Source organism: Arvicola amphibius, chromosome 5 (assembly GCF_903992535.2).
Source record: "Arvicola amphibius chromosome 5, mArvAmp1.2, whole genome shotgun sequence".
NCBI classification, from domain to species: Eukaryota; Metazoa; Chordata; class Mammalia; order Rodentia; family Cricetidae; genus Arvicola; species Arvicola amphibius.
In genome coordinates this window covers 15,598,898-15,612,561 of record NC_052051.1, presented here as the reverse complement: position 1 = coordinate 15,612,561, position 13,664 = coordinate 15,598,898, and the positions used below count along the sequence as shown (strand labels likewise).

Sequence of the window (13,664 nt, the reverse complement as noted above, 5' to 3'; positions counted from 1 at the left end):
TTTCCTCTGGCCTGCTCTGCAACTCAGTGGAATGAGGTCAAAGTCTGTTCTGGCAGCCTTCCCCTTTGCTCACCTCCCCACCAGCTCACCTCTTGGTGTTAATCTGCTCAGAGGCAGGTGGTATGAGCAGTTAAGTATCACATAACCCCAAGCAAAGGGTCTGAGAGATAGGGAGCTCCCGTTGAAAGTACTTCCATACTGGGGGGCTGGACATGCATCTTAGTAGTAGAGTGTCCCTTGCCACCATGACCATATTGAAGGGTCATGCTGTTAACAGGGACAATTACTCTCCCATTCCAGTCTGGCCCCAAAGACTTTATTTGGGGTCAAGAGGTGATTAATAGGGGCCCACCTTCTAGTCATGGGAAATGCAGATTTTTTTTACAATACTTTTTTTGCGGGGTGGTTGAGACAGGGTTTCTCTGTGTAGCTTTGGAGTCTGTCCTGGAACTCGCTCTGTAGACCAGGCTGGCCTCAAACTCACAGATATCTGCCTGCCTCTGCCTCCCAAGTGCTGGGATTAAAGGCATGCGCCACCATTGTCCATCCAGGAAATACAGATTTTTAAGTCAACTATTTTACCTTTGGCCCTGCCATTAACTGGCATTGTGTTCTGGGTCACAGATGTCACTTCTAGGAGGAGAATGACTATCTTGACAAGTGCTTAGAAATAAGGAAGTGCTGTCTTTGAAGCTTCTGCATGCTCTGCAACCACCCAGTCAATACTAGTTCCCTGGCCACTCCCTGTTCCCTTCAGGGGTGGAACACAGCAGTGCTCCCTTCGCCACCACCCAATTACTGCCCCAGCTGCCTCAGGCAAGCCCTGGCAAGGCTCCTTTGTGTAGGGGAGACTTGTCCTCAGCCTGCTGGGGCTTTTGGATAAGTACATGGCCTCCTGACAGTCACTGACCTTCTCCCACAAGTCAAGCTAGTGACAGTCATTGCACTTGGAGGACAGAAGTCCCTGAGTGGCCCAGAGCAACCCTCATTCCCTGCCTATTTCTCCCTCGTGCCCACTTCCCACTCCCAGGCAATCCATGCAGAGAACCTGCTCCTGCATTGGCTAGCAGCTCCGGGCTAGTTGGAGCCACCCTGGTCCCAGCTGTGACAGCCCTCTTATTCCTAGAGTTCTCCACCAGTGGGCTTCCAGGTGGGCATGAAGCTGGAGGCTGTGGACCGCATGAACCCGTCCCTCGTCTGTGTGGCCAGTGTGACCGATGTGGTGGACGGCCGCTTCCTGGTGCACTTTGACAACTGGGATGATACTTATGACTACTGGTACTGGGACCAGGGGAGGAGGCATCCCCTGTAGGGCCTCAGACACACCTGTAGGGCCTCAGACACCATGTGGCCCTACCCAGTTATTTAGATATTGCTCCAGATTTGGGGGGAGGGATAGTGAGCTGTCCTGTGGATTTGAGCAGAGTCATGGGTTACAAAGTCAGTGTTCCTATTTCATCAGAAAATACCTTGATTAAGATGTGCGTGAACGTGCACACATGTGCATGCACACACAACATAAATCTTTATTAGCTCTTATGGTATGATAGAGTTTTCAGTCAATGTGGCAGTTTTCTGACCCAATGTAAACCCATGTCCCCCTCACCAAGAAGGAGGCTGAGGAAGTCCCTGGTGCCATGCTGTGGGGACAGCAGGCTCAGCCCTCCCCCATTCTCCTAGGACAATGACGTACCCTTGGGTTTCAGGTGTGATCCCAGCAGTCCCTACATCCACCCAGTGGGCTGGTGCCAGAAGCATGGAAAGCCGCTCACCCCTCCACAAGGTGAGTCTGCTGCCCGAGCACGCATCCTTCCCAGGCCGGGTCCTCGCTCCCTCCTTGTCTCTTAGCATGTGAGACTTGGTCCCTGCACCTCCTTAGCAGTCCCTTTAGGACAGAGTAGGGGGCAGATTGGGCCTGGAGCCTTGACATTTGGGGTTTAGGAAAGGAAAGTTAAATGGCTCCCTCAAGCATGCAGGGGTCTAAAACAAAGGACATACGTCCTTCACTTGGGACCACCGCTGGCCCAAGTGTAGCAGAGGTTTGGATAGGACTAAGAGCAATGGGGTCATAAGTGATGAGAGCTAGGATTCCAACAACCCTGAGCTCTTGTGGTCCCGTGGGCTTAGTTCTCACCAGGACCCATCTGCCCCAGGAGCCCTATGCAAGCATCTAATTGTGGTTGCGGTCACATGGGGGAAGTTTCTTCTCCAAGTGTTTCTGCCCCTTCCATGTTCTTTTGTTTGTTTTGTTTTGTTTTGTTTTGTTTTTTGAAACAGGGTTTTTCTGTGTAGCCCTAGCTAACTTGGAACTAGCTTTCGCAACCACGTTGGCCTCAGATTCCTAGAGATGCGGCTGCCTCTGCCTCCCGTGTGCTGTATTAAAGGCTGGCGCCACCACCCCTGGCTTCTTTCCATGTTCTTGATCCCAACTGGGGACAGAGTTTCCTGAGCCACCCAGCTGGCTCCGCTATTGCTCTCACCTCCTTTCCAGACTATCCAGACCCTGATAGCTTCTGCTGGGAGAAATATCTAGAAGAAACTGGGATGTCAGCTGTGCCCACTTGGGCCTTCAAAGTGGTAAGTGGACTCTCGCCTTCCCTTGAGCTGGGCTTAGGAAGACGTGGTCCTGTCAGTCAGCCAGTGGAGGGCCTCGGCCAAGACAGTCCTCCCTGTGGCTCTCTTCCTGGAGCTTCAGCTCCTCAGAGCTGGGCCTTAGCCTCAAAGTACCTGTCTCCCCACAGAGACCCCCTCACAGCTTCCTAGTCAACATGAAGCTGGAGGCCGTGGACCGCCGGAACCCAGCACTGATTCGGGTAGCCAGCGTGGAAGATGTGGAGGACCATCGGATAAAGGTGGCTCTGGGACCCTAGGCCTGGGGGAGTGGACAGGTCAGTGGGACAGGAATTCTCTAGAATGCCTAGAGGTCAAGGGCATGAACTAGGAAACTGAATGCTTAGAGGTCAAGGGCATGAACTAGGAAACTGAATGCCTAGAGGTCAAGGGCATGAACTAGGAAACTGAAGACCCCAGACCTTTCTTCCCTTATCTGTGATTCACTGTTATAGGCCTGGAAGGGTCCCTTTTCCTCTGCAAGCCTTAATCTTATCATCTGTAAAATGGGTCTAATAACCCTTGTCCTACACAAGGACTTAATGGAGATGAAAACACGTGGCTGAGAGCATTTACTGTGTAGATGGCCCCTGTATTCATCTCCAAGATCTCGGCCTAAGCATAGAGAGCACCTCGGAGCCCAGAGGATCTCCTGACTGAGCTGGGCTCCACGAACAACACTTGACCCCCAAGGGCCTCTCTTTCCCAGCTCCACTTTGATGGCTGGAGTCACAACTATGACTTCTGGATCGATGCCGACCACCCAGACATCCACCCTGCAGGCTGGTGCTCCAAGACAGGACATCCCCTGGAGCCTCCTCTCCGTGTGTACTCTCAGGACACGCTGCTAACTTTCCCTTTCCACCAACCTCTGACAGCCCTCCCCAGGCTCAGTGCCCGCAACGAGCCTGGGATACCTAGTCCCCTACCCCCAGGACTTCCTGCCTCACTAAACCAAGGCATGCCCACAGGTCCCAGCAAAGTATAAAAAGGTCAAACCTTCCTTCCCCAATGATAGCTGATACCCTATGGCAGGAATGGGCACAGCTTGGCTCAGGGCCTGGTCTCCAAGGAACTAGTTCTGGGTACTGACCCCTCCCCGCCCCACCACATGCACACTATCCCTTCTTTGTCCCTTTCTCCTGTCTCCAGGACTCCATGCTGACTTCTCTTTTGCCCCTGTAGGGCCCAGAGAATCCAGCTCTGCCTCACCTGGGAGCTGCCCCATGCTCAACCATAGGAGCCCACCCCACACAAAGCCCTCCAAATACAGCTTTCACCAGCGGTAAGTAAAGCAACAGCTGAGGCCCAGAGTGAAGCAGGTATCGTTCAGGGAAGAGTCTTTTCCAGCTGTGGAGTGAGACCCATCAGCATTCCCCAGGATCCAGGGCCAAGGTTAGGAGGGACTCAGTAGAGACAAGTGGGTCCACCCAACTAAAGCCTTCATCTCCCCAGGAAGTGCCCCACTCCTGGCTGTGATGGCTCTGGCCACGTTACAGGCAAGTTCACGGCTCACCACTGCCTCTCTGGCTGCCCGCTGGCCGAGAGGAACCAGAGTCGGCTGAAAGCAGAGCTGTCCGACTCGGAGACGGCAGCCAGGAAGAAGAACCTGTCTAATTTGTCCCCAAGGAAGAAGCCCCGCCATCATGGCCGGTGCGGAGGCCAGGGAGTCAGGTCCTGGGCTTCACGGGTGTGGGGCCTCGTGTCTTCTTGGGCCAGCCTCTGATCCTCTGCTGCGGCCCCGGTCCCTCTCTCTCCAGGATTGGACGGCCTCCAAAGTATCGCAAGAGTCCGCAAGAAGATTTCCAAGGTGAGTGACAGAGGATGCTGAGCAGGGGGCCTGTGACTGAAGGAACCAGACACCAGGGCAGTCTATGGAAAAGAGGGTGGGGGCTGGATTTCCACAAGGTGGAGCAATGGCCCTGCTCCGTTTGTCTGTGATTCTATGCTTCCTCAGGAGACCATGGCTGTCAGTCGTATGACCTTGAGCAAGCCACTTTCCTCACTTGAGAGCATTGGGAGTCACTGGCTGAACTGACGATGGTGGCTACTATTACCGTTCACTGAGCCAGACACTGCAATGAGCACTTTGTAGCTGCCTTCTCCCGCTTTCCAGCCTCCCGCACTGTGTCTAACTAGGGAGGAATGGGAGGTTCAGAGCCAAAATCATTTGCTCAGGGTCATTTACCTTCTGAGGGGCTGAGCTGGAATTCAAACTTGGACCTGATGTCTGCCACATGGCATTAGGCTTAAAGCCCTGTTGCCCTAATGTCATGTCAGCGCCCACTCCCCTTGGGTTCATTTGCGTGGATTTACGTAACAAAATACCACAGACTGGGCAGCCTGAAGAGTGGGCATTTATTCACCTCACAGTTCTGGAGCTGCAGGTGTCTGGATTGCTATCGTCTCGGACCTTTCTCCCGCTACACAGACCACTGGCTGCTTGCACCCTTGCTGCTCTGTCTTGTTTGAGCATCCCTGGTGTCTCATGCCAGATTCCCTGAGCCTGGCATCCTCAGTCAGATGCTGAGAATAATAAGAGCTCACGGCACGGTGCAAACCAGTCAGAAGCTTGTGCCTAGAAGACCCCACCACCACCCCAGCTTCTCTCTTTACTGTTTCCTCCTGATGGAAACAGAAGATAGTTTTTGTAGCCTCAGGTCTGAATGCCAAGCATCTTGGCTGACGTCTGGGTCCTCCTATCCCAGCCAGTGTCAAGCTATAGTAGGCCTCTTTCCTGCCTGCCATGGTACTTTGGTCAGCTCCCATGTGCAGGACTATGTTCTAACCACCAGAGGGCACCTCCTGACTGAATGTGGAGGGTTTGGGGGATTGGGGGAGTGAGTGATGTCATGGTGTGCGTGCGGAGGTCAGAGGACAACTTCGTCGTGTCTGTTCTCCCTTTCTACCTTTATATGGGCTTAGGGAGTCTAGTTCAAGTTCTCAGACTTGCACAGCCTATACCTTACGTACCTTTACCTGCTAAGCCCTCTCTCCAGTCCAGAAGCCAGTCTTTCCAGCGGTTACAGCTATGGCCAAAGGAAAAGGGAGGGACTCAGGCCTCACCCTGGCCCCTAAGGCATCTCAGGGACAGAGCCCAGGTCTCTCATCTCCACAGAGGGCTGTCTGCTGTACCAGCAGACCTTTAACCAGGAAAGGACACTGGCCACAGCTACCCCTTCTAGAGGAGACTCCTCACACATCTATGGTAGACCTGGATGCAGGGTCCAGATGTGCATGTGACAGTCCCGTCATGGAACACTACCTGGCCCTTGACTGTGCTCATTGCCCAGATCCCACAAAGCTCACCTCTTTGGAAGAACCTTCTAGCTGTGTGGCTAGATGACCCCACCACCACCCCACCACCACAATGCTGCGGCTGCTCACTAGAGTCAGGCTCTGCTCTGGGGAGTAAGATAGGACCCAGGGTACCATCTTTACCTATGGTCCTAAAACATGATCAGGCAGGGGAGGCACAGCCACTGGGTCACAGCTGGAACTGTGGACTGAGATGCAGAGGCTGCAGGAGAGTGACAGTGGGGCCGTGGTAGGATCCCAGAGGCCCAGGGTGAGTGAGATGGGGCAGGGTAGTCTGTACCAGGCCGAGGCTGCCATAGAGAGGACCGGTGCCAGAAGTGCTGCATTCTGCATCCAGAATTATCAGCAAGCACTACATTAGAGCAATTAGCCAGAACTGTGGACCAGGGCAGAGTAGGCCTCCAGGAGAGTGGCCAAGCTGCCTGAGGCCCCTGGGCCTAGAGCAGAGGATGGGGTCAGGTTGTCAGCAGTTAAACTGAGTAAAGTCAAAGGGGTGAGTGCCAGACCTGCTAAAGAGGAAGTCAAACAGTGGCATCAGTCACCTGACCCATTGAGCCAGGGATTCCTGAGTGGATGAGGAAGCAAGCTATGGAAGCCTGTGGCTGGACAGCTGATAAGAACTCATTCCCTGGGGCCAGAATCACCCTGCTCAGAGTCCAAAAGGGCTTCAGAAAGGACACAGAACTCAGCACTGATGTCGGAGATGAACTTGTTTGAATGTAAGGGTTGTGCCAGCCAGTGTCCCCTGTGTCGTAAGTGTGAGCTCTCCCCAGTGCTAGCCTACTATGTTCTGCTTCTGCCTTCTAGCCCTTCCTCCCAGTGTGGTGCACCAGTCCCTCTTCATGTCCACCTTGGCCACCCACCCCGATCGCTCATTCTCTCTGTGCTGGGAGCAGCACTGCAAGCTCTTGCCAGGAGTGGCAGGTATCTCAGCCTCCACGGTCTCCAAGTGGACCATTGAAGAGGTATGGAGTCTTTCCTTAGCCTCTTCCCCTCTCCCCCTCTTCTTCCTGCCCGCTAAACCACACCCTAGGAGGGGGCTCAGGCTAGGGCTGGCTCAGATGGAGCCTCATGCCACGCCCCACAGCCTCCGCCTTGGGCTCATCCTTCCTGTGCACAGCCACTTTAGCTGTACTACAAGGCTGACCAAATCAGGCCTCTTATGGTGGATAGAGAGGGTGGGTCCTGTCAGTCAAGCTGGGACTCTAGCAGGACAGACAGACTTTAAGGAACAAGAGACCTTCCCTCATGTACCACCACACAAAGACAGGAGGACTTCCTAAGGCTAATAAGAAAGAAACCGCTGGTGCAGTCCAAGGGGCCCCAAGACCATGCAGACTTACCCTCCCCTGGATCCCATTCCCTGGTTAATGCGTCTCCTTTGATTTCCAAGGTCTTCGGCTTCGTTCTGACCTTGACGGGCTCTGAGGACCAAGCACGCCTCTTCAAAGATGAGGTAAGGTACAAGTGCAAGGGGCAGAGACAAAGTTACTGCCATTAAGATGGCGGAAATCCATTACCCTCACCAGCATTACCCGAGCCTGAGAGGGACCTCTGATGCCCTCCAAGGCAAGACCAGTCGTAGTCTCCCATGTCTGAGAAATTGTGCAGGGACTGTGGCCTGGCTTGGAGACACTGTGTTCAGATCCCCTTTGGGAAGGAAGATGTGACCTGAAGAAGGAATCCATTTGCTCTTATGCTGTCTTCCATGGAGCCATTTGAATTGAAGCGTTTTACAGTTTGGGGTGCAGGGAAGCAAACACAGCTTCAGCCAGGCCGAGCAGATACTCCACTACTGAGCTGCATCCCTGCATACCACTGAGCCCAAAGCAGATACTGGGCGGCATAGGTGTAGATATTTGTTGCAGAGATCCCAACACACGAAAGTTAACACCCAAGAGCTTAGGAAAGATATGAAGCAATGGGTTATGGGAAAATGAATGTCAGCTTGAAGGCAGCCTGGGCCGGAATCCTAGCTCTCCCAGTTTGAACCGCTTGTCTCTGAGCCTACATCCTCCCATTTTTTAAGATGGAGGTAGAGCAAGTGCACTGAGGGCTGCCTGGCAGGTCACTGTGAACTTTAGAAACCAGGAGTGAGTCTTCACTGCAGTATAGCTACATGATCATATCATTGGCTTGTGTGTACATCTAACTAGCAATATTATAGAGTCATATAGAAATCCAACCACTATACCAAAAGCCCAGTATGGGTGAGACCTCTAGAAATGGTTGGTAGTCTGACTTTGTGTGCACAGTTTCCCCTAAATAAAGAACTTTCTTCATGACTCTCTTAATCTGTAGAGTTTGACAGTAGAAGGAGCCCTTGAGTGTGTTTGAGTCTTCCTTCCAAATCAACAGAAGCAGTCCCTTTCCCCAGCACAGTGTGGGCTCAGCTGCCTAAATCTGTGCCCTGTAAGAAAGATGGATGTCTGTAGACCCAGCACGGTCTGCCTCTTCCTGACTGGATGCTGGTCTTGCCCCCTGTGTTGCTGATCTTATTTGTGCTTGTCTGGGTGTCTAGCTAGACTCCTGTTTCTAGAACCTTCTGACCAACATGGAGCGAATGCCTGCTCCATGGGTGGCTTGTTGGTTTCACTTTCATTTGTTTGGGGTTTGGTTTGGCTTTGGTTTTGGTGCCGAGGATTGAGCTCAGAGCTTCCTGCAAGCCAAGGCGTTCTTTGCCACTGTTCAGTAGCTAGGCCCTCCACCCTACCATCCCCAGACGAACTGACTGAGGCAAGCACCCAACACCACAAGTTTTATGAATGTGTACTTGAATCCACCTCCATCAAGACAGACCATTCCCATCACACCAGAAAGTTCTGCCTCAGCCCCCGCTGGCCAGTCCCCACCCCAAAACATAAGCACTATGGATCATCAAACCTTTTTTTGCACTGTGGATTATAGCACTATAGACTGGGTTTGCCTATTCTTAAATTATGCAGTGGGATCAGACAGTAGGGACGACGCTGCGGGTCTCTCTCTTCATTCCCTGTAGTGTTGGGGGACCTGTTGTGTAGTGCTGTGTACACTCTCAGTTTCTCTCCATCCAATGAACGGGCTGTAGGCCTCCTGTTCATGGACATTTAGATGATTTCCTCTCCTGAGTCCCATTCAGCCCCCTTCCTCTGTTCTCTCCATCTCCCCCCTCCCTCCTCACGACTTTTCTCCTCCCTGACTCAGCAGCCTTCCACACACTTGCTTTGTCTGCCCTGACATGAGGTTGGATGAGGCACCATCATGATTCGCCCTCTCACCCGAGGGCTGTGACTCGTGACTTTATACAGTGTTGTTATTGCGCCAGCAATTAGTGGTTGCTCCTCAGGTCATCCACACCCTGCCCATATCTGCATTTCCTGTTACCTCAGAGCATTTTAAACAATAGTTCTTGAGCTAACAATTGTTTCAGGTTTTATATAGCCCTTAAATATCTTCCATTCTAGGAAGGTAACCTTTTTTCTTCTTTTTCTCGTTTTATTTTTTTTCTCATGACATTTTTGAAAGTCTAGAAGTGAGGATAGCAGATTAGCTAAGCGGATGGAGGTGCTTGACACCAAGCCTAAAGACCTGAGTTCAATCCTCAGGATTCACATGATGGAGGGAGAGAGCGGACTCCCAAAAATTGTCCTCTGGCCCCCACATGCATGTCGGGACATGCTCACATCCACATTCATACCCACACCCATATATACACAAAATAAATGATTGTAATAGGAAAGATTTAAACTAGAGATCAGATCCAAAGGCTTCGTTAGGTCCAAGTGTTCTCTGTCTCTCTGATTTGGGGGCGGGAAAAGGTCAGAGGTAACAGTACCCCCCATGCCGCAGCCCTCAGAATGCAGCGTCTGCCCAGCTCACCGTCAGTGGCCCTGAGACTGACCAGTGTGCTCCCATGGCACTGCGATGGGCTTTCTCTTGTCTTTGTTTTGTTTTGGCTGCGGGCATTTCACAAATGCTAGATCACATGTATAGATATGGAGGCTGTTACCCCGGTTACAGAAGGAGCCCAGGTAGCCTTTTTGAAGGACGATTAATGAATGAAACTACTTAGACCACAAGCCTGCCTGCCTTCCTGGGCAGCCTCCCTGCGCCCTGTGCTTAGACAAACCTGGCATTTGGCTCTGTGCTCAGCTGTCACTATTTTGAAATTCTTAATGACTTTCAAACAAGGAGCTTCACATTTGCATTAAGTATGACATCCCACAACTGTACAGCAGCTGGTTTCTCAAAGCTACTGTCTGTAAGGGCTCCAGGGAGAGTTTTCCAGTATAGATGCTGTCACTGACCTGTTAGCAGAAAGGGAAAGAGAAGCTCTGTGTGTACAGCGGGAACTAGGCTGTCCTGCTTTCCTTCTCCATCCCCATTGCCGTCTTTCTTTCTTCTTTTTCCCTCCCATGTCTTCCTCTTTACCCCTCTTCTTTTCCCACCTGTCACATGCCCCTTCTCCCCTCCCCATACCTACTTCACATATCCACCCCCTTCCTTTCACCTCTCCTCCCACCCTCTCCTTCTCCGATTTCCTCCTCCCTTCTCCCGCCCCCTCAGATGATTGACGGCGAGGCCTTCCTTTTGCTGACACAGGCGGACATTGTGAAGATCATGAGTGTCAAGCTGGGCCCAGCCTTGAAGATCTATAACGCCATTCTCACGTTCAAAAACACTGATGACACCTTTAAGTGACTGGCCAGGTGGGACCTCCTCCCACCCTTGCCAGGCTCTCTCTCCTCAGACGGTGCTCCTTGCTCCTTTCCGCACCCCTGTCCTCACGGTCTGACTAGGGCTGGCCCTTCCCTGGTGTATGGGAGCAGACGAACTTGGGCAAGGGAGTCTTGGCCCTCGGTCCTGGAGTCCATTTGTTTCCAGGTTGCCCCAGTGATGGCGTGACTAAACTGAGGCCTGACTGATAGAAAGGAATGCAGGTATCCTGGCTAGGGCAGCCTGCATCTTCAGTCACCTTGTAATTGTCTTAGGAGTTAGGAGGACCTGGGTCCAGCAGGCATCCTCTACTCAGACCTGTATCCTTTTTTGGAATCTCTGTGATTTTTTTCTCCTTTGCCCCTCTCCTCCTTCTAAGAAGTGACCATAACTTCGGCATTCATATTTATACATAAAAGGTGCCTCCTCCCTTTCTACTGCTGGCTGTGTACCCTTCCTCTGCTGCCTGGTTCATGGTCCAGCCAGACCCCATAGCTCTTCTCCTGTAGATGAGTAAGTCTCAAAAATACGGGAGTTTCCCATTGGGAGCTCCTGGCTGTCTTTCCCCTTTGCCTCTAGGCAGAGATCCAGAGCCAAGGCATCTTCCTGGACATGTTCCGATGAGGACCACTCATCCTTTGAGTGGCCACTTCCAGGGCTTGGTTCCAGCAGAGTGAGCAGATGGATGGAGCCCATGTTAAAACAAATGGGGCTCAGGTTCCCTGACGCTGCCTAGATACCAGCAGGTGCAGTCTGCTGGCTGTGGGGAAGATGCAGTCTGGGCTGGTAGGCAGTGAAGGCTGGGATGCCAGACACGTTGGAGTCATTGGCCTGAAGGGTATCTCTAGACAGCAAGGTGGCAGCAACATCCTGTCTGTGTCTGTGGATCTCAGCCAAGACATTACACAAGAGTGAGAGGCCTGCCAGTCCAGCCTCCTGCCCAGAGAGTACAGCACTGCCTAGCACACAACCCCTGTGACATCACATTCACTCTGTCCCTTAAACATTTCTCATTTTGCTCTTGAGTCTAACAAAGGCCACTTACAGTAGAGAGTTAGAAAGGTTCCCTCTCCAGTCTGAACTCTCTGGTCGTTTATGCCCTTCTTGCCACTCTCTAACTGCCTCTCACTGCCAGTTGGGTTCCTGCTGGGACTCGGGGACTTGGACCTTTCTGTCCAAGTGGAAATTCAGTCTCCACTCAATTACTGCCAAACTCGCCTCCCAGCCTATGTGGGGAACACCAGAGCCCAGCAGGAGTCACCCTAACCATAGGTGGAAGCCAGTGCCAAGCTTCATCTGGTGCTGAGGTGGGCCTGCAGGCTGAAGAGCAGGGTCATCCCCCAGTGCAGTACACTTGTAAGTTGTGTGTGTGTGTGTGTGTGTACACATACATGTTGGTCACACAACAGTCTGTCAGGTATAGGTGTTGGGTGTGGTGTTGGGATATTAAGGGCTATTTTAAAGCTATGAAGCTTTATTATTTCATCAGAAGTGAGAAAACAAAGGGTCTGTTGATTTCCTGGTTTAGCCCTTTGGAGACCTCCCCTCCCTAGGCCTTCTAGGGGGGAGAGCCATTTAAGGCAGGTGGTCTCAACAGAGCCTCGGATTGCCTTTCCCTTTTAGCCCTCAAGGGTAACTGAGCACAATCTTTCTGGGAGAACACTGCACAAGACTGGCCAAGGGGAGGGAGGGTTAGGTTGACAGATGTGACATCATTGCCCCTTTGTTGGGAGTAAAGAGGAGTCAGTCTCTGCTATCTCAACTGTCCTGGCTGCTGTGGAACCTGTCATCTTCTTGTCTTTAGTCAGCCTGGTCACTTGCTGACTATTCTGAGAAGGCAGCAAATGTTCTGTGTTCTTGACTGGTGCTGTAAGACCACACAGCTCCCAGGGAGAGGGACAACAGCCTTTGCCATGCATCTTGGCCCGTAACAGTTACCTGTGGGAAAAGGCCAGGTGGACCAAAGGCCTTGGAGAAGAGGGCTCGCAGGACTCCCAACTCTGAGACCTCAGCTATTCTGCATTAATATCAGACTCTGTGGAAAGAAATCAAATCATAAAAAAGTCAAAAGACATCTGCCTTCTGAACATTCCACCACCCACTGTGTCCCCAGATGAGACCATTGCACCTTGACCTGGGAGCACAGGAGGAGAGGGAGTGGGTGGCTATTTCTGGCACCCTGCATTCTGGTCTCTAGCAACGCCAATCACTTACACTTTGTCCCCAACAGGCTTCTCCAGCCTCTGCCCAGCCCTGGCCTAGGACAGGGATGAACTTTCTGTTTAATTTCTAAGGCAGAGAGAATGGCCCCAGAGTTTGAAAATGAAGCCTGTTTCTACCCTTATTCACACGTGCTAATGATGGAGTTACATGTTTATTCTTGCTGTGTCTGTGTGTGTGTGTGTGTGTGTGTGTGTGTGCGTGTGTGTGTGTGCACGCGCACGCATTCTTAAAGAAAATCCTCTGGTTTAAACTAAAGTGACTCTTGAGAGAGGAAACATAACAAAGAAAATACAACATGATTTGTCTGTGTATTGTAACAACATAAATAAATTCACATCATTGACCAGTCTGCAGCCAGAGTCTGTTTCTCTTTTTGTGGTGAAATGCCTAGAATACACAGGCGCACATCAGTGCTACCATGTCTGAGGAGATTAGTTCTTTCCCCCTGCTGCTTGGTAGAGGTCCTAGAGAAGTGTGTCTCAACCTGTGGGCTGCAACCCTTTAGGGATTCAAATGACTGTTTCACAGGGTTTGCCTAAGACCACTAGAAAACACAGATATTTACATTATGATTCATAATGGTAGCAAAATTATAGTAATGAAGTACCAATGAAAATAATTTTATGGTTGAAGGTTACCACAGTATTAGGAATTGTATTAAAGGGTCACAGCCTTAGGAAGGTTAAATTTAAAAGATCCAGCTTATAAAAATTAAAAAAAAATGCATTCAAAGGAGAAAGCCAAATTGAGAACACAGTGGAAGAGGTTCCTTGCTAAGAAACACTTGCCTCGGAAAATGTCTCATATTCAGCCACCAA

The 13,664-nt window shown here is 51.5% G+C and overlaps 1 protein-coding gene across 6 annotated transcripts in view; it reads left to right on the top strand.

Moving 5' to 3' along the window:
• The window catches only part of L3mbtl1 (L3MBTL histone methyl-lysine binding protein 1), a 28,457-nt gene extending 15,258 nt beyond the window's left edge, over positions 1-13,199 (top strand). For 5 of the 6 annotated variants that reach the window (XM_038330765.1, XM_038330762.1, XM_038330763.1 and 2 more), the window contains 11 exons: positions 1,127-1,278; positions 1,707-1,783; positions 2,492-2,577; positions 2,742-2,852; positions 3,320-3,434; positions 3,796-3,895; positions 4,066-4,263; positions 4,371-4,420; positions 6,736-6,893; positions 7,322-7,384; positions 10,510-13,199. In XM_038330765.1, coding sequence (XP_038186693.1) covers positions 1,127-1,278; positions 1,707-1,783; positions 2,492-2,577; positions 2,742-2,852; positions 3,320-3,434; positions 3,796-3,895; positions 4,066-4,263; positions 4,371-4,420; positions 6,736-6,893; positions 7,322-7,384; positions 10,510-10,608 — 1,209 coding nt within the window. In that variant the 3' untranslated portion in view covers positions 10,609-13,199. Of the gene's footprint in view, positions 1-1,126; positions 1,279-1,706; positions 1,784-2,491; positions 2,578-2,741; positions 2,853-3,319; positions 3,435-3,795; positions 3,896-4,065; positions 4,264-4,370; positions 4,421-6,735; positions 6,894-7,321; positions 7,385-10,473 lie in introns of all 6 variants that reach the window. The other variant, XM_038330767.1, reaches the window with a different exon arrangement.
• Positions 13,200-13,664: the final 465 nt, after the last annotated feature.